This window comes from Misgurnus anguillicaudatus, chromosome 3 (genome assembly GCF_027580225.2).
Source record: "Misgurnus anguillicaudatus chromosome 3, ASM2758022v2, whole genome shotgun sequence".
NCBI lineage: Eukaryota > Metazoa > Chordata > Actinopteri > Cypriniformes > Cobitidae > Misgurnus > Misgurnus anguillicaudatus.
In genome coordinates, this window is record NC_073339.2 from 30286158 (window position 1) to 30306958 (window position 20801).

General features: G+C 39.4%; 1 protein-coding gene across 2 annotated transcripts; it reads right to left on the reverse strand.

Annotated features, from left to right (window-relative positions):
• Positions 1–2876: 2876 nt before the first annotated feature.
• lcorl (ligand dependent nuclear receptor corepressor-like) lies at positions 2877–19600 on the reverse strand. 2 transcript variants are annotated; one of them, XM_073864335.1, is made up of 8 exons: positions 19421–19600; positions 16909–16974; positions 16711–16790; positions 16358–16490; positions 15793–16008; positions 15240–15312; positions 4446–8899; positions 2877–3035 (listed from the first exon to the last, which is right to left on the reverse strand). In XM_073864335.1, the coding sequence occupies exons 1-8, from the start codon at positions 19563–19565 to the stop codon at positions 3022–3024; spliced, it is 5181 nt and encodes a 1726-aa protein (XP_073720436.1). In that variant the 5' UTR covers positions 19566–19600; the 3' UTR covers positions 2877–3021. The 2 variants fall into 2 exon arrangements, with proteins under 2 accessions (XP_073720436.1, XP_055061412.2); XM_055205437.2 differs by lacking the exons at positions 2877–3035; positions 4446–8899 and adding an exon at positions 11158–12598 and having other exon boundaries at positions 19421–19577.
• Between the last annotated feature and the right edge of the window lie 1201 nt (positions 19601–20801).

Sequence of the window (20801 nt, forward strand, 5' to 3'; positions counted from 1 at the left end):
CTCAGTAGAAAGTTGTGCCAATGCATCAAAGGTGGTCTCGAAGCATAGCACTAAGTTTATTGCACAGATATGCTTGTCTTGTTACAAGGAGCCTACATTTATTCAGGTGACCTCGACAAAACCTAAAGCCTCAGTGAGGAAACTGCTGAAACACCAACAGTTGAAAAGTAGGGCTAACAATGCAGTATTTCAAATAAATAGACTGAAAATACTAAATATACAAGTTTATGGGGTGGTTTCCCAGACAGGGATTAGCTTAAGCCAGGACTAGACCTTAGTTTAATTAGGAAATATAACTAGTTTGAACAAACATGCCTTATTAAAACATTACTTGTGTGCATTTTGAGGCAAAGCAAAGGGCACTGATGTATTTTAAGATATGTCAGTGCAAATTGTTTTCAGTTTGGAGAGCTCTAGTCCTAGACTAAAAATAAATGTTAGTCAAATCCCTATCCAGGAAACGGCCTTCTAAATGTTCTTGGTAGAGGGTTAGTTAAATGACATGGCTAACATCTTGGTTACATCCATACCAGTTTAGGCTATGTCAGTAGAATTCAGGAGGTGGAGGTGGGCGTGACACTGCAATAGAGCTCATGCAGTTGACGTCACGCAGCCTAAACTTTGCCCTTTTGGCAGGCAATCGATAAAGCATTGTTATCGATAGTGGTTGAACAATAATTTTAACCCAACCTTACTATTTCAATATGTACAGTTAGGAAAATAAGTGTTTGAACACCCTGCTATTTTGCAAGTTCTCCCACTTAGAAATCATGGAGGGGTCTGAAATTGTCATCGCAGGCGCATGCCCACCGCGAGAGACACAATCCAAAAACAATCCAGAAATCTCAATATATGCTACAATATAAACTATTTATTTGTATGATACAGCTGCAAATAAGCACCCGAACACCTATCCATCCGCCAGAATTCTGACCCTCAAAGACCTGTTAGTCTGCCTTTAAAATGTCCACCTCCACTCCATTTATTATCCTAAATTAGATGCAACTGTTTGAGGTCGTTAGCTGCATATAGACATCTGTCCACACCATACAATTAGTTAGAATCCAACTACTAACATGGCCAAGACCAAAGAGCTGTCCAAAGACACTAGAGACAAAATTGCACACCGCCACAAGGCTGGAAAGGGCTATGGGGAAATTGCCAAGCAGCTTGGTGAAAAAAGGTCCACTGTTGGAGCAATCATTAGAAAATGGAAGAAGCTAAACATGACTGTCAATCTCCCTCGGACTGGGGCTTCATGCAAGATCTCACCTCGTGGGGTCTCAATGATCCTAAGAAGGTGAGAAATCAGTCCAGAACTACACAGGAGGAGCTGGTCAATGACCTGAAAAGAGCTGGGACCACCGTTTTCAATGTTACTGTTGTTGATACACTAAGACGTCATGGTTTGAAATCATGCATGGGACGTAAGGTTCCCCTGCTTAAACCAGCACATGTCCAGGCCTGTCTTAAGTTTGCCAATGACCATTCCGATGATCCAGAGGAGTCATGGGAGAAAGTCATGTGGTCAGATGAGACCAAAATAGAACTTTTTGGTCATAATTCCACTAAACGTGTTTGGAGGAAGAATGATGAGTACCATCCCAAGAACACAATTTCAGACCCCTCCCTTGCAAAATAGCACGGTGTTGAAATACTTATTTTCCTCACTGTATAAGGGTTTTATGTTTAATAGTTACCCTGAAATGTGAAAAATAACTGGGCTGATACATGTTAAAAGGTATTATCGTGATCTGTTATGTTTCATCTAGCAAGTTTTGGATGTACATGTCTATATCTATAGAATTAAAGTGCGCAGTCAACTCTGTTGCCAAGAAACTCTTGCTGGCGCCATTCATTTCATATTCACTCCCGGCTGTCCTTGCCTGCCAGTATGGTGGCGTAAACGGAATGGGTCAAGTGACGTTCGGATCTCTATAGACCATTGGTCACCGTTCCTGGAGATCTACTTTTCTGCAGAGTTCACCTCCAACCCTAATCAAACACACCTGAACCTGCCAATCCGAGCTTTTCACGGCTACCCAAAAATTGGAGGCAAGTGTGCTGAAGCAGGGTTGGATCTGAAGTAGGCAGGAGGGATGGTGACCACTGCTATAGACCACACATTAAAATTTGCACAGACATTTTTGTATGCAAGAAACAATAAATGGAACATAGTTGCCTCTAGATCATCCTAAAAGCTTTTAATATAAAAAAAGTAAATAAAACCTTATGCTTGTCTGAAAGTGAAACATTGCACCAAAATATGTTGTACATACAATTGCTGTAGTCGGTATGAAACAAAATGGGAAACAGTTTGGTATTGTTTGGTAGTGCAACATCTTAAAAACCTGGATGTAAATTAATGCTTAAATGATTTTCTACAACTTGGCCAACAGTTTCAATTCAAGTTCAAATAAAAGCAGGCAAGAGCACACAAACGAAGTAAAAAATAGTATAAGGACACTACCAACATTTTTCATGTTCATTATGCCTTATGAGGGTACCGCTTTTGGGTTTTCTTCCCTTACCGACCTAACAATTACACAATGTAAAACTACGTTTTAGACATGGTTTCAAAAATGGAATTATTTGCAAAGAATCTTCTTTCCAAGAGCTCTTGCAACACAAACTATTATAAAACATGTAAAACAAACAGAATTACATAAAAGTTTGCCTACTACAGAAGATGGCACAAAAGTTATAAGACTCTCATATCGCAGGCTGGGCAAACCAACATAATGCTCACGTAACTTGATACTCCTTCATGCAAGTTCTAAAAAAAAGCTCTTTTCTGGTCTGCACCACAAATAAAATAATAAGACATTTTAAAAAAGAAACAATCCCATTTACATACATAAAATAGATTCAAATAGTGCAAAAAGTGTCTTAAAAGTTTTTTGCTACATGTTGCTTGCTGAGGTTGCATGTCACAATACTTGTGATACTCAGCCAGACCACTGTTAAAAGGCACCTTATGTTTCAAGTTCAAGAATATCTTGCTGGAAACTGGCCCCCAAGTTATTTCAATGACCCTGTAAAGCACAAATAAAAGAAAGATATTTGATTCCTTAATGAGTAAATGTTTGTGTTTTTTTTAAATATCAAGCAGTCTATCAGCACTCCCAGTGAAACGCTACGGCTACATTCACATCAGCATTTGGGACGGCCAACCAATCATATTAAATGTGTGACTCAAATTATCTTAAACAATATATCTTCCTACAACTTCTTGCAGTAAAGATAAAAAGCAGAATAATGCCCAAAAGATGCTGTGCGACAGGATGCACAGCTAACAAGCCAAAAAACCCAGAAATAAGTTTTTACAAGCTGTCGACCCCAAAAAATTAGCGTTTAAAGACACAAAAGTGGATACAGGCAACTTTTCATAGTACTACTATTATTAGAACTACGCCCACTGGAGGGAAACGTAGTCGGCGATCCACTTTTGTGTCTTTAAAAGCTCGTTTTTTGGGGTCGACAGCCCACAAAACGTACCTCTGTTTTTCTTTGGCCTGTTAGCTGTACACCCTGCCACACAACAGCCCTTAGGCATTACTCTGTTTTTGTTATAAGCCAGCAATGACAAGGAGGCAGCCTCAGGCAATACAAAGTCAATGGAGACGGTTGGATTGTTTTCCCCCCGGTGGGCGTGGTTTTCATATTAGCATAAATGCGCTCTTGTCCCTTTAATCTCTGTACAAACAATACAGTAAGTATCAGCTGTATGCCAAAAGACCCACATTTGGTTTTCAACTATTAAAAATGGGTACAATTCTATAATTTTCGATATGAAGCCACATTGAGATCCTATCTTTGGTATTGTGCCACATAGGGACTTATAAATGTTGACACGAAGACAGTTTACTAAGGATCAGAATTTAAAAAGATGATAAAAACTTATAAATGAAGAAAAGATTTCAAAATTTGACGATTTTCCCACTGCAATATATAATTCTTTTTTTAAATTGCAGCCAGAGATCTGTCACGATGCTGGAAAACTTTAAGCCCTGTAAAAGTTACAAAAAGCACCTTTAATACGGACATTGGCAGAAGCACGAGGCAAGCAATTGTTTTACTCGTTTTTTTCACCTCAGTTTTTACGCAATCATTACTGTTGACACTGCAAATATGCAAATGAAAAGGCTAACCTAGGGTTAAGTAATGTACAGTGGAAAACGTCAGATTATGAATACGCAGGATTACCTTGATAAAGTATGAGCAGTGTCAAACAAATTCTATTTATCCAGGGTTTAGGATGGCTTGGGGTTAACATTTCAGTATTTAGTATAAATCTTTTTCCATTTATAGAATGTGGTTGTCGCTCTTGTTTAAAACAAATTACTTTAAAACAGAACTATCATATTGTGCTCATGTGGAAACTTATCAAGACGTAACTTGTTTTTCACAAAGCACTAATATTTAGATAATGCTAAAAGACTTACCAAGCACAAAGTCACACCACCTTGCTCCCAGAACACCCCTGCTGCTCCTTGATTGTCTGAGCATTTTGGCTGGGGGAGATGGACTTGTGCTGGAGCTTTTCCATTTCTTTCTTTTTCTTCCTCCAGTGCTCTGGCATTTTGGGGACGAGGGCAGCTGTACTAGAGAGTTAACTGCCCCTCCCACTGTAATGTCCCCATTTCTATCATTTTCCTCTTCCTCTGAAGAGACATCACATAGCTTTACTGTGCAAATGTTACATTCCTCTGTCATTGACTTTGTGTTTGGGGAGTTGATCTTTTTCAGAAACACACTGCACTCCTTCAGGGATTCTGGGCTCCATGCTTTGGAGCCGATTCGGTTCTTCGAAATTTTTGAAATCCCCTGCATTTTTTGAGAAGCTCTGATTATACCTGGATTTTTTACTGAATGCTTTAATGTATTATACATTTTCATAACTGGTGCAGGTGTCTTGTTAACAAAGTTAGGCATTTCTTTCAAAAGTTCAACAGTATGAGCACCTGTAGTCATTGTTCTCGTACGACTGCTATAGATTCTGTGACACCTACCAGAAAATGTTTTTCTGCACCTGGTTTGAAACTTCAGTCTTGCTCGAAGCAAAGCAGTTCTGTAGACTACCCATGTGCATGTAGACCTAGACAACTGATGCCCAGTGCCATTCCTCAGTTTAAATGGTTTTGTGTTAAAGAGCTTTCTCTTGACTTGTGACCTCCTTGCCTTGTACAGCATTTCCTGTGCTTGCTTGTGCATTAATGGACTCTTTGGGACAACTTGAGCAAATTTTTTGACATGTTTCCTGAGCCGCTCTGCTTGTGGACTAGGGCAAACATTCACTTTACAATTGGGTCTGCTGGGATTGTAGTGAAAGGCCTCCTCCTTGGGATTTCTCACACTTGCTTTCTTGACAATCGCAAGGGACTGAGTTTCGGTGGTCTGCATAAACCAAGAACAGAGTTTCTCGATATCGTAGTTATTCCCAAAAAGCATTTTGATGGCAGAAGCAGATTTCTTAGCAGAACCATTAAGCTTCCTACAGGTTTTTGGATTAGAATTCGTTTTCATCTCTGCCTTGTTGGCTTCCAAGACATCCGATACCCAGGTATTGGACATAAACCGGATCCTCCTGGCTAACTCTTCATTTAGGGTCTCGGGTGATGCTGAGGTGGTCCACCACCTAAAACCCTCATTTGATGAGAAAATTGGGTCGACTGAAACTGCAGAAAAACGAACAATGTCTTGCATGCAACTAACATTCTTGGTCTTTATTGAAAGTGCATTGTTTGGGAGCTCTTCGTGTTTGCTCTTCGCAGAATGGCCGGCATCACTGGTGGCCTTACTTAGCAGTAGTTTTCGGGACCTACGAACCAATGCGCAGGACCTGGCAGTAGCAACAGAGTGAAGCAAATGAATGGAGGGCTTTCGTTCTCTAACAGAATGTCTCAACGGCTTAAGTGGCCCTCTGGAATTCTGACTGCATTTTTCCGGTGCATTCAGTGTGTCTTTTTGAACGTCAGTAGGAATATCGATTGTCTTCTGCTCTTTGGAAGGTTGAAATTCGACGAGAAGACTCCTTCGGAGCAGATGTGAATCTTTTGTATCTCTTTTCATGTGTATCTTTCTTTGCCTTGGTGATTCTGAGGTGACCGTGACAGATATTCCAGAAATCTTGACCTTGGGAGGTCTTCCAGGTTTTCTAGACATGGCCATGTCACTCTGCCTTTGACATTTGATGTTGCTGCTGGAAGAGACTGCGCATTTCTTATCTTCAAAAGGCATAACAAAATTTAGGTCCTTTAACTGTTCTTTGGCCATTTGATCATTACTAGTTATTTTTCCAGAACAGGTTTCACTGTACCTGCCACTATTAGACACTTCATAAGCATTCTGGTATGCTGAGAAATTATCAAAATCCTCAGAAACAACTCTCCTTGCCTTTCTTGATCTCCCATAAACTATGGTAATTTTTAGATTTTTGTTTCCGTCATCCTTACAAGACATTTCTGTTGTTCTATGATCCACCGAACTAGAACCAGTCTTGCCCGTTGAATCATTTGAATCTGTCATTTTTGGTTTTGGAGGTCTGCCAATGGGACGTTTAACAGACTTAACAATATGTGGTCCTAATTTCTTAGGGCGCCCAGGACGTCTTTTTACTGGGGAGGTTTGATGTGCAATTTGTTTTGTTTCTGGGTTATCACTTTCATCTTTTGAACAACTGGGCAATGATGCTACCGGTGAAGGTACTTCTTTTGGTGAAGAACAGCAGTCAACAGTTCTCCCCGAAGCAGCTTCCATGACTGAATCTTTTTCTTCAAAGACACTGCCTGCCCATGAGGGTTCCACACATGGATCAAACATCTCTTCGCGTGAAGTTGAACTATTGGTGGCTGCTTTGAGTGTATATTTTACACCATCTTCACTAGTCACAGAAGAAACAAACATTAGCTTTATCGGACTATTATATTTCAGTCCTCTCTGGGTCTCTTTGGCACTACTCTTAATGGTAGTAGAGTTGGGCATAGTTTCAGTAGGACTGTTTGAGACAGTGTCTAGACTCCTAGTTCTGTGGGGTTTAGATCTTTTTGACGGCGATGTGGAATTCTGGCACATTTTCCTTTTACTTGGACTCTCTTTAAAGGCATTCCTTCCACCATTCTCTTGCTCACAATGTGACACTTTTTTGGATAAAATGTTATCTTTCAGTAAAGCTATGTTTTGTGGCACATCACGACCTTGGTTTTTATCTTCAGGTATGAATGGCTGTTTATCACATATATTACTTGGCTGGACAGTATCTGCTGTGGAACAAAGTGCTGTTGAGGTGCCATCTATAGAGGAATGCTTGATGAATATACTTTCTGAAAAACAAGCAGCAAAATACATCTTTCGTGGCTCAGTGACATAGGAAGAGAAACGCTGGGGTGGGACAATATTTCGTCTGGACCTTCCAACCTGAACAGTCAGATTTTTTTCTTTACACGTTTTTCTTTTCACCTTCCGGTGACAATTAGATGGCCGTGATTGTGCCGCTTTATTAGGAGACAGGTGTTCTGAAAAACCAGTATCATGTGATTGAGCTTCTTGATTCTCTTGATTATTCTGCATGTTTTCAGTTTGTGCTTGTGCGTCCAGATTTACTATAAAATCTTTTAGGGGCTCTTTGTCCACTGTCTTGGGTCCTCTTCCCCCCTTTCTGCTGTTAGATGGTTCAACAGCAGCGTGTGTGAGGTAAGGTGGTTTAATGTTTTTTTGGCTTCTCTCCGAAACCATCTTCCTCCTGAAGTGTGGTGGACTAAGTCTGGCCAAATCTCTCTTGATTTGTAAGCTCTGCCGCCTTGATGATGAAAGGTCAGGAGACTTGCTCATGGCATCTAAAATTTCCAGTCTCCTACGAGAACGCGTTTGAGGGGATCGCTGTCCTGTGGCTACATGCTGTTGTAAAAGATCATTGAGGTTGTAATCCTTATCACTACTGTTGTGTAGCACAGTCGTTATAATTTCTGTCAAATGTGTATCATCTTTTGTCTCAGAGATCCGACTTGAATGATTAAGAAGAGTCTGTTCTCGCTCTGATGGCTGGATACTCTTGAGCTTTTCAGTGACCCTTTCCATTAGATCTCCTATTAATGATCCACACTGGTCGTTCTCTTTTTGTGTATAAGACATCACAAACTTGTCACAATGTTTGTCCGGAGATCTTGCGCAAATAGGAGGATTAGAGTACAGAGGTGGGTGTTCATCCTCTGTTCTGCGAGGTAGAAGAGGAGGTGGTGCCTTGCAGTCCTGATGAGAGAAGATGCTGGTCTTGACAGTCATTTTACACTCCGTGTCCATAGGCTTTGGTGAGAGTGGTGGTGGGGAGGGGCTACGGCTTTCTCTACATCCATTATGAGAGTTACAATCATTCTGAATGGTAATTGGGGCATCTCGTTTTAAAGAAATGCAAGCATGATTACCATTTTGCTGATGCTGGCACAAGGGTATTTTTGAATGACAAACAGTGGGGTTAGAACAGATAAGATCGCCAACACATGGCATAGCTATATTTTGGCATGAATGATTATGCAGGTTTTTCAGACCAACACATACCGGAGGAACTGTGCATGTTGAAGGTCTACAAGCTGTTCTGCAACAAGTGCCAGCAGTCACAGAGCAGTCATTTAATGCAAGTGTAGGGAATTCATTAATGAGTTGTTTGTTAGCATGGCTGCAGAGGGGTTCACTGGGGTTCACAGGGCACTGTCGTCTATGATCGTTCCGCAAAGTTATAGAGTCTTCCTGCACGTCCATTAAAATGCGATACAGAAGCAGTCTATGACGTGAACAAAGCAAAGACAAGACCTTTTCCAACACAGTCACTTTCCTGGTCTCTGGAGCCTTAGAATCCCCCTCCTTCCCAAGTGTGGACTGGTCTTCCTCGTTCGGCCCTAAGAAACTATACAGATAAATGGGATAAATCATTTAATCAGGTATGCAAACTGAACTACCACTATTAGCTCTTTAGATTACTCAATTATAAACATCTTAAAGCCCTTAAAGTGAGGCTAAATGTTTGCAATAACAAAAACTAAATTTTTTTTATACAATAGTCTCCATTTGAAGTGGCAATATTTTTATAAAATCATTTTTTGATCCATTCCAAATGTTGACTAGTGTACTACAAAATCAAGCATGTATTGAAAGATTCAGGAGAGAAAAAAAAAGCACAAACAATTTCATAAACAGAACATTTTATTGAGAACTTGAAGGCAAAGGATGGCGATTGTAGCAACGCTTCAACCCAAGAAACTTTATGAATAAAATTCAATCAAATTCTTTTAGGAAACCTGATTAACTTTGTCACCTGATAAATTAGTGTTTTTTTGACAAAACAAATAAGATTTCACCGACTTGTCTATTTTGAAACAAATAATTATGAACCCATTAAAGGAAATTTGAACCGATTAAGGGTTGGAGGTTAGATGATATGATAAATTACGATAAAATAGTTACCAAAAAACTGCCTTCAGTATTTCATCTCATTACCTAAAATTAATTAAATTCTTGCTTTATGCCAATTTTAAATAGTCTTAAAAATCTAAAATGTTAAAAAAAGAGACACAATATAAACACATGTTAAGGATCAATTAGCTTTCTTCAGTTTATCCCCATGTCAAGTAAAAGATTAAAGAAGTAATAGATTAAATAGAAATTAACCTGACTGGAGTAAATCACATGTTGAGGAACATTACAAGACAATGAACTCACTTATGCATGCAAGTGCAGTAAAGCATTTCACAAATAAATGTGCAAGAGCAAAAGTGCTTTAACACAAAACCAACACGTTTAAATTACATATTCCGATTACATTAAAAGAAAGAACACACAACATAAATATAGTTCAAAATCAATAGTACAAAATCAATCTTAGTGCAACAAATAGATGCATAAATAACCGATTGCAAAGTGATTTATATCTTGCAACTTTTTGAATTAAATTATAAATACACAGAAAGGCCTAAACTGGTGATTTTTATCCACTTAAAATCATCAACCTATGATCAAGCCAAACTGTCTCAAATACAAAAAAAGCTGATAATTAAATTTACATTTAACTTTTCTTGAATGGATAAACCATACTTGGATCTTCAACAGAATCCTAAGGGTGCCTATTCTTCACCGCAATATCCTGCATCACAAATATATGTGCATCTTCTGTAAAGTGCAACTGAATGGAAAAAACTACAAGAGTTTCTAAAACCCCGTAAAAACATGTCCATGCTATAAATAAGGACTTGGATGCATTACCGGTATCAAAGTGAAACTGTATAATAGGTCATTAAAAGCTATAGTAATCATTAGTATGAGAAAACAACTGAGCAGCAAAACTACAGAAACCTGGCTATACAAACAAAGCAATTCAGAATAGCACCTTGTTTGGATTTATGTCCCATGATGAGCATATCAGGTAATAGGGACCTGGACAAGGAGAAATTCTGATTTAAGATCAGAAGTACCCGACTCTGATCCGCTTTGTTTATGGAGTGCGTATATATATGGAATGGGAAAATGACCCTGAAATGTTTTGGTTACAGCGGACAAATAATGCAATGATGCCTTTAGTGCGAAAATCAGCACAGAATTTAAAGCAGCAATAGGAATATTTTGATGACGACTTCAGTAGTACTGATAAAATAATAAATATTAATCTAATATTATTCATTTTAAAACATTCACAGAGACTACCATCAAACTTTTCATCAGTGCATTTTGACATGCATTACGTTGCATTTCCAACTTACCCCAATACGATTTGCTGCACAGATTTGCAGAAAAAAAGGAAAAGGGGCAAAACATAAAAACTAAAGTAATGCATGTATAGATTGGCTAAAATGTTGGTGCAGAATGTGGGACGCCTCATCCACAAAAAGCCTGAGATGGTCCAAGCCTTCACTCCAATATGACGACAACAGTAAAACTTATCCAATTACTCTACGCAACTAAATTTAAGCTTTGAGGTTTTTGTTGTTGTTGTTAAAAACTAAAGCAGCTGGTGGGGTGAAAACTTGTACCTATATCTACAAATTGCATATAGGGATGGACATTCCCAAGTGGTGAGATAAATGAAACATTACGGTGTACCCAGGTTGTCACATATAAAATACTGTGTTAAAAGACTTGAAATAAAAAACGACCAGTCGCTACAAAGACTAATAGTGTGTAAGCTGCATACAACAATCATTTATAAGCTGAGATTAGCTTATGTGTGAACAAAACCTGAATATTTCTTAGTTTTCAAACTGTACTTAACTTAAAAATCAACAGTGCTTTACAACATTTTAAATATATATTCATATTAGATATCCACAGTGAAACCCCTGAATAAACTTTTTTAAAGGCATGTTTTGTGATTTGATGAAATGTACCGTTTAACCTGTGGTTGAAAATTCAAGTGTTTTTTCCAAGTCTAAATGAGGTCCTGACTGCACGTTTAAAACAAGAAAAACGTATGTTGGCTGTAGTTCAGACGATGTGTGTTGGTTAAAACCATCTCTAGGAAACAGCTGAGGTTTTGGTTTTGAATTAAGACTGTTTGTAGGCAGTAGTTGAGGCATTGGTTGTTGTCCCTGACTTTCCAGAGCCTGAGCTTGCTGCTTCGACAAGGCGGGGCTTCTTTTTTGGTGGGGTCTTGAGCATGCCCGTTCGTTCTTTAACTTTGTACTCGAGGGTGCTGTGTGGCACCCCATAGATGCCTTGCGCTTTCGACACGCTCATCTTCCCGCCGATCACCATGGCTATGGCCTCCTCTAGGATATCGTGGTCGTATTGCCGATAACGACCGCGTTTCTTCCGTGGCTGCTTGTCTCGATTTCCACCATCATCTTCACAGTCACCCACGCTTCCAGTGACACTCCCGCCAACGCACCCGTTCTTTAGATTCAGACACAGTGGAGGCAGATCGCCCTGAAGCAGGTACGACGAGTCGAGACCCGAATGGTTTTCGACCAAGCTCTGTTTGGGGAGAATGGTCTTCAGCTTGTGGAGAGCAGCAGAGCCATTAGAACCTTTGTTGGCCTGGTACACAGCATCCACCAGGCCGGCCAGATCTAGCTGGGCTTTGGGCTGAGCACTTGAGCGTACCTGAGGGATTCGGATGTGCACAGCTGGCCCAGTGGTAGGACTCTGAGGAGGCGTGGCCGGCTCAGAGCTAGCAAGAGGCCTGTCATTCTGCTCTCGCAGCTGTGAGACCATTCTCTGCAAGGTTAAGTGGTGAAGGTACGACGAGGCAGCCACCGCTGCCGGGAACTTCAGCTCAGTGTGCTCTTTTGATGACAATTTACATTTTCCTACTTCAGATTGCTCCGACTGAGAGCGAGCCCAGGCTGCTACCTTCTGCAGGATAAGCCGGGTGTCGCTGGATGGCCACGCCGGGTCCGTTCCCCTGCCGTTCTCTCCAAACATCTGTGGTCCTCCTGCCTTCCACTCTGATGATAAGGCCTCTGTCTGGAGCTGTAAAGTTTTCTGAGGTATGCCGTATAATATGGCTGCTTTGTGAATGTCCAGTGATCCCGAGCGAATATCTTTCAAGGCTTTAGAGAGCAAACCTTCTGCAAACTCAGAGCTGCGATCCAAATAGTCCTCTCCAATTGGGCTCCTAAGGGGAGGTGGGTGGGAGGATGAGAAACGAATGGGTGAGCGGACCATTGACAGGACGCACTCAGGGTCCACTCCTTTACTGCCTTGTCTTTTGGTAACATCACTCGCTTCTCAATTGTCTGTATAACACAAAGCCTCTGAGTCGTTTGAGGGTAAACACTTTGTTTTTGGCCTTAGGTTGCAAACGATACTTCTTGGAAGGACAGTCTCTCGTCAATCGTGTGGTGAAAGACAAGCGTCTACGGAAGTACTTCCAGTATCTTTGCAATGCAGCTGCATTTTGTAAGGTATTTCTCCTATTTATTTCTCGTGTGAAAATAATATTCCATAAATAAACGAATAGATAAATAAACAAATAAATACAGCCGGCACAGAGGAACAAGTGAGTGCCTGACTGTTGGCAAATGTGACGTTACCTTCCAACAAGTTAGAAAAGAGTCAACCCTTTGGCAGTGCAACAGAATAAGCACTAAACTCTACATTAAAAACATTTAACATGTGTGAGCAGGCAAATTTGATATTAAATAAAGAAATAATACATGTTCTCAGTAAAACTTGGTACTTCAGGTAAATACATTTAAAAGAACAAAAAAATATAGCCACACAATAAATACAAATTCATACTAAACAGGCCCAGAAATTGTAATTATTTTTATTTATAATAAAATATTTATCTAAACGTTTGCATAGTGAAAAAAGTGCAGTGAATGTTCTGTTCTTATCTTTTTATACTAAATAAAGTTTCCTCAGGCTGCACTTTAAACTTCACTATGTAAATGTGAAAAATATATATTTTACTGACCATTTTAGTCTGAAACTTTATTCAGATCAAAACTATTTTCTTGTTCTTAGACACAAATTACCAAAACAGAATAAAACGTAACAAAGGCTTAGTTACCGTTAGGGCTGAGTTAGTTTGAATAAAATACCCAAGTTAATTTCACTTTGCAGTATTAAAATATCAGCTACTAGACTTTTAGGATCAAGACTATGGGTGCTTCTCAATATGCTTCTTTGTTTCATGGCATTAACGTCCTACATCCTATGAGCCGAAACCATCGAGCTCCACCATCTTTTAGAACATCTTGATTTTTTAATTGTAGTGCAAGGAGGCCATAAACAAGGAGTGAAGAGACTTCCTGAGGAGTCATGAGCGAGCGTTTTATTGACTTAACTCCTCCGCCTTCACATGGTCACATTATATTCAAACACGCATAAATATTAGTACTCATTCAATTTTTGTAAATTTAGACTCGATTCAGAGAGTATATTTAATATTTATGGACACGCATCATTTATTCTAGGGCACTTCAAAGAATTTGATTTTACTGTAGTGAGGCTATAAGCTCTTAGCTCAAGTATGTGTTTAAAGGATTAGTCAATTTTCTTAAAAAAAAATATCCAGATAATTTACTCACCACCATGTCATCCGAAATGCCGATGTCTCCCTTGCTAAGTCGAGAAGAAATTATGTTTTTTGAGGAAAACATTCCAGGATTTTTTTAATGGACTTTAATGGACCCCAACACGTAACAGATTTAATGCAGTTTAAACTTGCAGTTTCTGCGTAGTTTCAAAGGACTCTAAACGATCTCAAACGAGTCATAAGGGTCTTACTTAGCAAAACGATTGTCATTTTTAACAAGAAAAATTAAAAATATGCACTTTTAAACCACAACTTCACATCCATCTCCGGTCACGTGACGCGCCAGCGCGACCCCACGCACTTGCGTAATGCAGTGGAAAGGTCACGTGTTACATATATTAAACGCACATTTGCGGACCATCTTAAACAATAAATTGACACAAAGACATTAATTAGTATCATTTGACATACAACAAGGTCGGAACAGTCCTCTTTCTCAACACATGTAAACACTGGGGCGTAGTTTCGCATTCGTCATCCGTGACCTATTGATGTGATGACGTATTGCGTGAGGTTGTGCTGGCGCGTCAAACGACCGGAGATAGACAAGAAGCTGCGGCCCAAAAGTGCCTATTTTTTATTTCTCCTGTCAAAAATGGCAATCGCTTCGCCAGACAAGACCCTTATGCCTTGTTTGAGATCGTTTAGAGTCCTTTGAAACTCAGTTGAAACTGTTACGTGTTGGTGTCCATTAAAGTGAGAAAAATCCTGGAATGCTTCTCCTCAAAAAACACAATTTCCCCTCGACCGAACAAAGAAAGACACCAACACTCTAAATGACATGGTGGTGAGCAAATTATCTGGATTTTCCTTAGGACTAATCCTTCAAACACATACTTAAGCTAAGAGCTTATAGCCCCACCACAGCAAAATCAAACCCCCCAAAGTGCCCCAAAACAAAGGATACGCGTCCATAAATATTAAATATACTTTTTTTTAGGAAATGGACTAATCCTTTAACTTTGCTTTTCTTGTTTCATATTTTTTAGTTTTTTAATGCACCTGATTTTTGATATTAAAGAATTAACTTTATATAGAGGGTGATGATATTCCATTATTACTTAATGTTTGGACGTCTTTCATATTTCCTTCGCAGTCTATGGGGGTGGAGCCAAGATGCGAGGAAAGGAAGCCAGGAAACGAGTATGTACAAAAAAGAATTGAGAAGCACCCAAAATGTCAAACACACAACAGGAAAATCCTAAGTACTCACCCTGAAACTTCTTGTTGAATAGATGCCTTTTCTGAAGATGAGCTTTTCTTCGAAAGATCAAGTACTCCGTCTACTACAAAAAGCAAACATGAAAAATAAGTGATCTGCACTGCCTTACCAAAACAAAAAATATATTTATAAAAAACTGGGTAAACATAAATATTTTAACTGTGCAGAAAGACTATTCAGAGCTAGGCAAAATTAATGAATGTCAACAGACATGGCGAGCTATATCTTCTAAAATCAGAAAATACCAATAATACCAATGCAGAACTCCAATTCTTCCTCCAAAAATATATGGGGTGGTTTCCCGGGCAGGGATTAGCTTAAGCCAGGACTAAAAACATTACTTGTTTGCATTTTGAGGCAAAACAAAGGGCACCGGTGTATTTTAAGATATGTCAGTGCAAGATGTTTTCAGTTTGGACAGCTCTTACATTTATTTTAGTCTAATCCCTGTCTGGGAAAACCCCAAAATTTACATGGCAGTGGACTCAACTGTTAATGTGAAAAAAATTCATTCAAATACTCATGATTTGTTTATAGTCAATACCATGTTGCAGGGCCTGGGAAGCTCTGCTGACGGTGAGGTCCAGGGGCCCATCAGGATCCGGTTGGTGAGGGAGAAGCTCAGAGTTGTCGCTTAGGCCGTTCAAGCCTTCATGAGTCTGACTTTTAGAAGCATACTCCAAGGCAAACCGCTGAATCATCTTACGCATCAACTCCTGCGCTACCAATGGTATACTGGAATCGCAGCTCTGAGGGAATTCTGGGAAATTAGCGAAAAACAAAGCCAGGCATAAAGATCTGATGCAGCAGCAAAAAGAGCGTACACAGAGAATTTTCCTCTTGTACAAGCACCTTTTGTTTCTAACTGATTGACTGAATTTTTTGAGTACGCTGCGTACGACAAATTAAAAGCAACAGAGAGACAACAATCATAAGAATAAAACTAGACCTTTTCCTTTCAATCATGTTTGGTTTACCCCAATCGATCCATTATGTAAAAACAGCCAACGTTAACACTAAATTTTAGGTGGCCATATTTTTATGAAAAAGTGCATAACAAAGACCGTCTTGTATGATAGCTGTCAGAATAGAATTAAGACAACAATCACCCTTCTTGCGAAATATAGCATGGAGGAATCGGTCTGCTTGGCACTGGAGTTTATCAGAGGTGGACAGGCCCTGAGGTGAGGGGGTTTCAGCAGGTGTTGGCGACGCGGGTATGACCACAGCAGAAGAAGGATCCTGTCATGAAGTGCAATGGTCATATACAGTTTTTATCAAAATGGTACAAACAGCTGATTATAGCCTCACAGGCTCCATTATACTGTTTACGCATTTGTCAGCAAAGATAGCTGCTAAACAAACAAAACTATTCATTCTATGCAAGTGTCAAAACAGGCCCTTCTTGGTGGCATACTTACAGTAAGCACACCTTTTATGTGGCTTTTGAGGGTTGACTTACATATAGTTTCTCTAGCTGCAGGTTGCAGAAAGAGCAGTTTGCATCCATAGACCAATCATCAACAGTCTCTGGTTCACACTCTGGGGAAGAATAACACAAATTGCCGTCAGCGCCAATCAAATATGATGTACTGGAATAGTAATAGATGTAATTTATGACCGAGCACAGATCTAATGCACACACATCATAAGACCTCACCATCAAATATATTGAGGTCCTGCAGCAGTCTTGGTCCATATATTCCCTCCAGTATGCTTTCAAACCCTGCAACCAAAGACATTATCATCTTATCAATATGAAATCTTAACCTTTGTTAATTTGCTGATGTAGATTGGATACTATATTTTCTACAGAACTGTCAAAACTGCATGACGTTTTATTATTTAACAATGTTGGCTCTTAAATATGGTAAGGTTTCTCCTAAAATATCATCCTCAAAACATACACAGAGTTTTGGCCCTGTTGGCCCTAAAAGAATACTTTTTATAAGTTGAGTAAGAGTAGGACTGGGTATTGGCAAGGCCCTTACGATACGATACGTATCACAACACATGGCCCGTGATACAATGTATCAAGGTACGATACAATACAATAGGTTACATGTTGCGATACATTGCAATGGTATTTCTTTTTTTAATGAAAATGTAAAAAAGAGAGCTGATTTTTTAAAATACTTTTTTTAAGCCAAAGTGTGTCCACACGAAAGCTGCAGGTGTTTTTTTATTTATTTTCTGCCATTTTTTCACTCCCGCTAACTTCTGAGACATTGGCCGTATATGACAGACATCTGGACAGCAACAACTACAGCAGCGGTGGAGGAGGGGGTATGACGCACACAGAGGGATTATTAAATTTTTCAAAATATCGATAGTAGAGATTGAAATATCGACACACTAACGTGGAAAAAAGTATCACGATAGTTAGCTGTATCGATATTTTTGCACAGCCCTAAGTAAGAGCACCACCTGGTGGATAACAGCGGAAATACGGATTGCCGGAAAAACTTGTCATTGGCAGGGAAGCGTTTTCTCTTAATTGACAAGTTGACTCATCGTCAATGGCAGGGGAAAGAGTTAACATTGCATGTTTGAAGTGACTCAGTGACGATTTTTCTCTCATGTGGCACAAATCGGATATAACCCACGAACATGTAAGCAGAAAAAAGGGCTGTTTCAGGTCTCATTCTAATCTGGAAATAAATCTGATATGAATGTGATACATGCATTCAGGTCTGCAATGTAAGCGGAAAGATCTGATATTCCCATCTCAAGACATGTTAGTCAAGGATAAAGCGATGTTGGTCAATGACTTCAACTCAGATGGACACCACCCGTGATCAAATGACTCTTCTTAGCAGCGCAATGGAGGACGACGGATCCGCTTAGTGGAGTAATGTTGAAGTTTTATGTGTTGTTACAGAAATAAAGCGGGTGGATTGATTCTCTTAAGTAAATCTTGTATGTAAACATACAATAATTTTATCTGTGTCCATTGCATATCGCAACATTTTACTTCCTCAATGGTTTAAGCTGTTCCGGGTCAGTATGTCTACATTGAATTGTTCAGGGTAAATGTTGATATCAGATGCAAATCGCTTTTAAAAGATGAGCGTAAGCAGGTCGCCATTAAAATCGGATAACAGGCAACAAATCGGAATTGGGCATCAATATTTGCCGTATAAAAAGGGTGCCTCTGAATTCTTCATTTGAAACATGAAATATATAATTAAGGAAAACTTATAAGTATACATATGCTTGAAAGAGAAAGAGTCAAACTATAGTAAATGCGAAACAGCCGTTGGTCCCAATGGTATATTATGATGATAGGGTAACATTAATATTCATGCAAAAATAGGGTGTTAAAATATCACATTTACAAATTGCTAACCATAACAGGTTTTTCCAAAGTCATTTTTCGCGATTACTGACGCCCTTTACTATGACTTCATTAACAATATGTCCTTAGAAAACACGTGCAAAAGCTCTTCCAAGTATTTGTCGTTTTACATTTAACACCAAAGAATCAAATGTTGTCAACGGTTTCATTCGAAATTAGGTTATTTTGTTCTCCGTTGTTTAGTAAACACACAAGTGTATGGCTAACAAACGCTGTCAAACAAAAGTGTCAACACCACAGCTTTATCGAACTGTAAAGGAATAACAGCTACGCGATATCTAATCAACTTTTCGCTTTCAAAGCCCCATCGATTCCAAAGCAAATCGTTCACTTAATGTAAATATTGTCTAATGGCTTAACTTCGCTACCAACACGCTTGACAACAATGGCAACAGGAAGAAACTGCCATATCATTTATACAAGTGATTAAGGCATCGTATTGTAATATCTAGTTCGATATTCATAAAGAGAGAGTCAATGGGTGCACGGCCAACTCGGTTATCGCAAAATCAAGAAGTCAGGACAAAGAAAATGGAGCCACCGGCAGAGTCCGCTTGGCCGTTTTTTCTGTTAGCTACAAAAAACTAGCCCGGTCTCCAACAGACGCGACGGCTAATGTTATTCTTGAACTTGACACCCGTTCGCTTAGCAACTCCGTAAGCTAACAACGGCTGGGGGGATGGGAGCTCAGCGAGACCCGGGCAAAAAAAGAAACCGAGCGCGAGACCATACGAACGGTGTATCCGAGAGCAGTACGTCCGCGCACAGATCCACGCAACCAAACGAGGCTTTAACGCGGCCGCTTTGCTCTTACCGACACAATGAATTAGTTTGTGCCTCCACGAGTCGAGTTCCCGCCGGAATCCTTTTCTTTCGACCGTGCATTTGGAGCTGCACTGGGTCGCCATTCTGTCCGTCCACCTTCCCCCGGATCTGAGCGTGACGTCACCACACGTCATCCAAATCCCTGGTTCTGATTGATTGACACGTGTCATAACAGTTTGGGCGGGGCTTAGCGATGTAAACAACCACCCCTCTTTGTGTGTGTGTGTTTGTGTGTGTGCGCGCGTGCGTGTGTGTGTATTATTTAAACTGTATAAATACCGTGCACTGTTTGTGGGCACAGACTGTATTCATTTTGGCACTTTATATATCAGTTTTTATTTAGCTATAATAAAATAATAAATAACAATAATGATTAAAAAAAAGAAGCTGACTGTAAGTGTCATTCCTTGTCAAAATGTATTTTAGTATTTTAAAACTAAGTATCCGGCACTAGTAGAAATGAAGTAAGTTTTACCCATCCGAAGAATCACCCAATTTAGATGTCACTTTGTCAGCTTTGGTAAAATAATTTTTTTTATTTCTCAGTACTTTATGCATTAAAGAAATCATTATTATACTGCCGGTTTAGAGTGTGTTATCTACATGCTAACACTAAAACACAAAGTATGCCCCTCCCCCTTTTGTTCATGTGTACCATGTTTTAATGAGTGTGTGTGTAACTGTCCAGAAAGAGAACGACACACTGAGAGAACAGATGGAGGTAATGCCCAGCTGGGCACCAATGTTAGGAACAGCCACACATGGACAACACATACACATGCAAAGAGCATCACATTTATCTCTTTTTTATATTCTACTCCATTTTTTTTTTCATTTTTTCCAAAAGAAAATTGTTCAAGGTTACCTCTGATATTTTAAAATAATATCAGATAAATCATTTGAAACACATGTCCATGTGTTTAAAATGGGTGCTGATGTTAGTCTGCAATGTGTGGTTTCATTTTCCACCGATTTTATTCCCTTGGAAATCAGTTTTTATGAAAAATAATTGCCTTTAAACAAAATAATAATTTTACTTGACAATGGTACAGCATAGATCTCAGTTAGAACCAAACATCAATGAATAGTACTAATAATAGTACTAGTAATAATATAATAATAGCATCTAAATTGTCCCATTATAATGAAACACACACACACACACACACACACACACACACACGGTTAACAGGAACAATTCCATAGATGCAATCCATTTTATACTGTACAAATTGTATATTCTATTTCCCTAACCTACCCCTGTCCCTAACCCCATTGGCAGTCTTTCATCTATGAAAAAGTACCATTTAGTACTCCCTGCATCCCTGTAAACCATGTTTATAGCATAAAGTGTACAATATTCATGTCCC

Bases quoted from the DNA above. Each gene is read 5' to 3' on its own strand.
- lcorl (XM_073864335.1), bottom strand. From the start codon at position 19,565: ATGACGTGTGGTGACGTCACGCTCAGATCCGGGGGAAGGTGGACGGAC. The intron at 16,491-16,710 runs GTAAGTCAACCC...ACTTCATGACAG, and splicing joins TGCAGCTAGAGAAACTATAT to GATCCTTCTTCTGCTGTGGT. The intron at 16,009-16,357 runs GTGATTGTTGTC...CTAATTTCCCAG, and splicing joins TGCTATATTTCGCAAGAAGG to AATTCCCTCAGAGCTGCGAT.